Source organism: Drosophila suzukii, chromosome X (genome assembly GCF_043229965.1).
Source record: "Drosophila suzukii chromosome X, CBGP_Dsuzu_IsoJpt1.0, whole genome shotgun sequence".
NCBI lineage: Eukaryota > Metazoa > Arthropoda > Insecta > Diptera > Drosophilidae > Drosophila > Drosophila suzukii.
The window spans coordinates 1,014,788-1,019,680 of record NC_092084.1 but is presented as its reverse complement, the minus strand read 5'-3'; the positions used below and the strand labels follow the sequence as shown (position 1 = coordinate 1,019,680).

General features: G+C 49.2%; 1 protein-coding gene across 1 annotated transcript; it reads left to right on the top strand.

The window, feature by feature from the left end:
- The first annotated feature begins 1,693 nt into the window (after positions 1-1,693).
- LOC108015191 (ATP-dependent DNA helicase DDX11) lies at positions 1,694-4,758 on the top strand. The gene is made up of 3 exons (XM_017081511.4): positions 1,694-3,520; positions 3,579-3,776; positions 3,836-4,758. Exons 1-3 carry the CDS (start codon positions 1,793-1,795, stop codon positions 4,469-4,471), a joined length of 2,562 nt encoding a protein of 853 aa, XP_016937000.3. The 5' UTR covers positions 1,694-1,792; the 3' UTR covers positions 4,472-4,758.
- Positions 4,759-4,893: the final 135 nt, after the last annotated feature.

The following is a 4,893-nucleotide window of genomic DNA, read 5'->3' as shown; positions in this document are numbered from 1 at the left end:
AGAAAAGATTCACTATTTTATAATTTATGTGTTATGAATAAATAGTTTTATAAACAACTACAAAACCAGCCACTATCTCTGGGAATTCTCCCTGGAATAATCCACACAAAATTCAATTAATCCTGTTCTTGTCGGTGAATGTTAAACTTCCGAGGAGATACTACTGCTGTGAATTAATCCTCAAAATTGTTGAAAAAGTTCTGTAAGCTAATAAGCAAATTTGCTGCATACATTCGGGGGCCCCTTCGGAATTCGAAATGGGGGATTTTAGGGGTTTTGCTGGATACATCGAAATAATTACAGAAAGATCCAGGGAACGACTCCGGCTCAGGGGACTTTAATTGCTGAAAAGGAGAGGCTTATCCGGAAAAGTGTTCGGGGAATCTGATTGCAAGACTGTGAAAAGATGTCTGGACCATCGAGTGAAGGTATTGCTTACAAAGTGCGAACCGGGTATTAACCTCTTGCGTTATTTCAAAATCCGTTTGTTTTTAAATTGTTTAGTTCTCACACAAATATATTTATTAGTTTTTTTTCAAAATCCCTAATATAGGAAATAGATAAAAATAAATAATAACTTTCTGACAACAATATATAATTGAACTTTAAGCTTTTAATAGCTCTATGGTTTTCACACTCGAATTTTTTGCAGCCAGTACCAATCAAATACTACCGAAAATCGCCATTACCGCTAAGTGCATTATTTACATGGCAACAAGGGAGAAAAACAGCAAAAATAAAAAAGAACCAAAGCCAAAAAAGTACAAATAAAGTGCGTTTATTTTATGGCCAGCAAATCAATCAACTTTATTAATTACAAGTAATTAAAGTTTAATTAAGAGCCCAGGACGGTGCTTCTTCTTGCTTTTGTTTCAAGGTTGCATGTGTGCGTGTGCTGTGCGCTGCGTGTGCGTGTGTGTGTTCGTGTGCTTTTGTGTGGAAATAAATGCAAATATTTATTTGGCAAAAGTCACAATTTGTGGAATGGGCGGCCAAGTGGGCGGGGCGGGAACAAAATGGTGGCAAAAGTAGTGCGATATTGCTGTTGTTGCTGCTGCAATTTTGTTTGTCTGTTTAATTAAAGCAATATGTGGCCTCCAGGAAAGGAATGTTGGGTTAATTGACTCATCACTTATACGACAAACGAAGCACAAACAAACAAACAAGCACACAAACACACAGTCACACACACACACACATACAAAGCAGGAGGAGCAAGAAGAAGAAGAAGAAGAGAGGAGCAAAAGGCAGCGCAGTCGTCGAAAAAGAAAGAAGATGAAACAGTTCAAAGCCAACGAAAGGGGGCGGGGGCAGGGGAGGTGGGCGTGACCACCAATTGACATTTTGAAATTGTGGACTGCAAATTGTGGACTTCAAGTGGAAGGGCAACGCCCACACAGCTAACAGTAATAGTGGGAACAGCAGGTGCGGAGAGGCGACCTCTGGCGGCCAGTTGGCCAAGCACTGTTTCGAAAAGCACAGACAGCCACTACTCTGCGTGTAGCGTGACCGTTCGTGGTATGTTTAATAATACCAAAGGTTACGCATAAATGCAGCAATCGGTTTAATTTCAGGAGGCTGTCTTCGCTGTTAGCGAATTTTCACACCTGTTATAGCAAATACACATCTTAGTGTGACCGCTTAGGCATATTTTCGGTATCTTTGAATAAATGGTACACAAAGTATATTTCCCTCTTTCCCTCCACCTCTCTTCTATCAACTTTTCTTGGCGCGTCGTTTTTAATTGGCGTCATTTTCCCGGCTTTCTCCCATATCCCAGAAATGCGGGATAATGGCCCACTACGCGCCGCAGCAGCCGCTGGCCACGCCCACCGCCCAGGAGTTTGGGTTCCCATACACGCCGTACGCAATCCAGGAGCAGCTGATGCAGGAGCTCTTCCAGGTGCTCGAGAGGGGGCAGGTGGGCATCTTCGAGAGTCCCACCGGCACGGGCAAGTCCCTGACCCTCACCTGTAGCTCGCTCACATGGCTGGCGAGGCACGAGGAGCTGGTGCGGTCGGAAATGCTGGCGAGCATTCGCGGATTGGAGCAGGAGCTGGCCAAACTGGAGCAGGAGGATGAGCAGGCAAAGGATTGGCTGGAGAGCCAGGGGAAGTCGAGGCTGCAGCGGGAGGAGCTTCGGAAGCTACAGCACTTGCAGGAGCTGCTGGACCAACAGGAGCAGCAGCTGGTGGAGCTTAGGCAGCGGGCTAAGATCCATAAAAAGCAGAGGAGGCAGCAACCCGCCAAAAAGGAGGACCTCGAGAAGGACCTGGAACCCAACTCCGACTCGGACTCGGATGCAGAGCACCAAACCGCCGACGGACCTCAGGAGAGCACCGAGGACCGCTATCGCCCAGTGCAGATATTCTTCTGCAGTCGCACCCACTCTCAATTGACGCAGATCGTGGCCGAACTCCGCAAGACCCCGCATGGCCAGTCGGTGAGGTGCATTTCACTCGGCTCCCGGCAGCAACTGTGCGGGAATCCCCAGGTGCGCGCCCTCAAGCAAGTGGGCCTGATGAACGAGCGATGCCTGGAGATGGCCACCAATAAGGCCCAGCCCAATCCCAGCAAGAAGAGTCGCCTTTCCGCAGGGGCCAACAGTAGGTGCCCGTTCAAGGCGGCTTCTCTGGTGGAATCCCTAAGGGACTTGGCCCTGAGCGAGCCCCTGGACATCGAGGAGCTGGCCAGCGAGGGAGCCGCCTGCGGTGCCTGCTCCTACTACGCCTCCAGGTCCGCCCTGGAGCAAGCCCAACTCATCCTACTGCCCTATCAGCTGCTGCTTCAGAAGTCCGCCCGCAGCCAGCTGGGCATCAATCTCAGGGGCTCCATCGTCATAGTCGACGAGGCCCACAATCTTCTGGACAGTTTGGCCCAGCTGCATGGCGCCGAAATCAACCGGCAGCAGTTGGAGCGGACCAGAGTGGAGATCTCTGGCTACAAGGAGCAGTTTCAAAAGCGTCTTAGCACCAAGAATCTCCTGAAGATCAACCAACTTATCTTCATAGTTCGCCGGCTGCTTAAAATCCTCGATCACGGTGGCCCCAACAACTCGAGGATGCTGCGCACCTATGAGCTGACCGCCGAGGGTGACTTCTTCAACATCGACCTGTGTGAGCTCCTGGACTTCTGCGCTCGCACTCGTTTCGCCAGGAAGGTCCAGGGACATGCGGCCAAGATGCAGAGGGAGCCGCAGCCCAGCGAAAATCAGCCGCCCACGTCGTCGGCGAGGAGTCTGATCTTACAGCGATTGGCCTGCGAGCAAAAGCAAAAGGAGCAGTCCAAGCAAGTCAAGAGGAAGCTGGAAGAAATCGCGGACAAGGAAGAGGAGCCGCCAAAGAAGACAATCGTGGAAGTAACTCCCTCGCCCATAAGACCATTGCTGGCTTTCCTGGAAACCCTCACCAGCAACGGAGAGGATGGGCGGATTTTACTAGATCCTCAAGCTGGAACTCTGAAGTATTTACTGCTCGATCCTGCCGAGCAATTTGCCGATATCGTTGGCGAAGCTAGAGCGGTGAGCCTCACAAGTCGAAGATACGTTATAGTTTTTACCACCTTTTAATGCTCTGCAGATTGTGATTGCTGGTGGAACCATGCAGCCCACTCAGGAGCTGAAGGAGCAGCTGTTTGCCAGCTGCCAGGACCGCCTGGTCGAGCATTTCTACAGCCACGTGGTGCCCGATGATGCGGTCCTGCCCTTTGTGGTGTCCCATGGTCCAAAGGGTGCGCCCTTGTGTTTTAAATTCACCCAGAGGGCAAGTCCGGAAATGGTGGGTTTTTTCTTAATCATACTCCAATATTGCCTGCCTAACTGATGACTTCCCGCCAGCTCCAGGAGCTCTCAATGGTCCTCCAAAACCTCTGCCAAGTGGTGCCAGGAGGAGTGGTTTGCTTTCTGCCGTCCTACGAGTACTTGGACAAGGTTTACCAGCATCTGGAGCAGTGCGGAACTCTTGAGAATATTGGTCGCAAGAAGAGTGTTTTCCGGGAGGTCTCCGGATCGGCGGAGCAGCTCCTGGAGAAGTATGCGCTGGCCATAAAGGCGTCCGGCTCAGGGGGCGCCCTGCTCCTGAGTGTTGTCGGGGGAAAGCTCTCCGAGGGCCTGAACTTTGCCGACGATCTTGGCCGCGCTGTTCTGGTGGTGGGTCTGCCATATCCCAACCGCCAGTCGCCGGAGCTGCAGCAGCGAATGCGGCACCTGGACGAGAGGCTGGGTCCCGGCTCCGGCAACGAGTTCTACGAGAATCTGTGCATTAAGGCGGTGAACCAGTGCATTGGAAGGGCAGTGCGCCACATCAGGGACTACGCCTGTGTGTATCTGCTGGATGAGCGCTTCGCGAACGCCCGCATACGGAGAAAACTCCCCGAGTGGATTTCCCGCCACATTGTGGAGGCGGGCACCGGAAGAGGAGGCTTTGGAGCAGTCCAGGCGCGAACTGCCAAGTTTTTTAAGAGCCGATCCTGAAAAGGTATTCCATTTTTGCACTTATTCTTAAGTTAGACCTTTAGTATTATTACTTTGGTACAGAAATTGTTGAATCCTAAGATTGGCTAAAAATTAACGAATTTATTAAGTTTCTATTTTCTTATTTACAAAATGAAAATGTTCCTTTTATTATTAACAATAACTTGAAATATTTAATTTAAATTATGCATGCATAATACAAATTCCTAGTAACATTTTAAATATATATAAAAATAATCATTTCTTATGTAGTATTAATATTTACGAGCATTAAAACAATTTCAAAATGGATAACAATTTTTTAGTAATTACTAATCGATATTTTTGTTTAAGTAACCGCTACCTAGCAGGGATCCAAACCACACCAGGGCTGCAACTGCAATCGGGGAATACTCGATTGCGGCATCGAGTATTTATCGGGT

What these genes read in the sequence shown, in the direction of transcription:
- LOC108015191 (XM_017081511.4), top strand. Translation starts at nt 1,793, where the DNA reads ATGGCCCACTACGCGCCGCAGCAGCCGCTGGCCACGCCCACCGCCCAG. An exon ending in TCGTTGGCGAAGCTAGAGCG is followed by an intron (nt 3,521 to 3,578) that starts GTGAGCCTCACA and finishes AATGCTCTGCAG; the next exon opens with ATTGTGATTGCTGGTGGAAC. An exon ending in AGAGGGCAAGTCCGGAAATG is followed by an intron (nt 3,777 to 3,835) that starts GTGGGTTTTTTC and finishes ACTTCCCGCCAG; the next exon opens with CTCCAGGAGCTCTCAATGGT.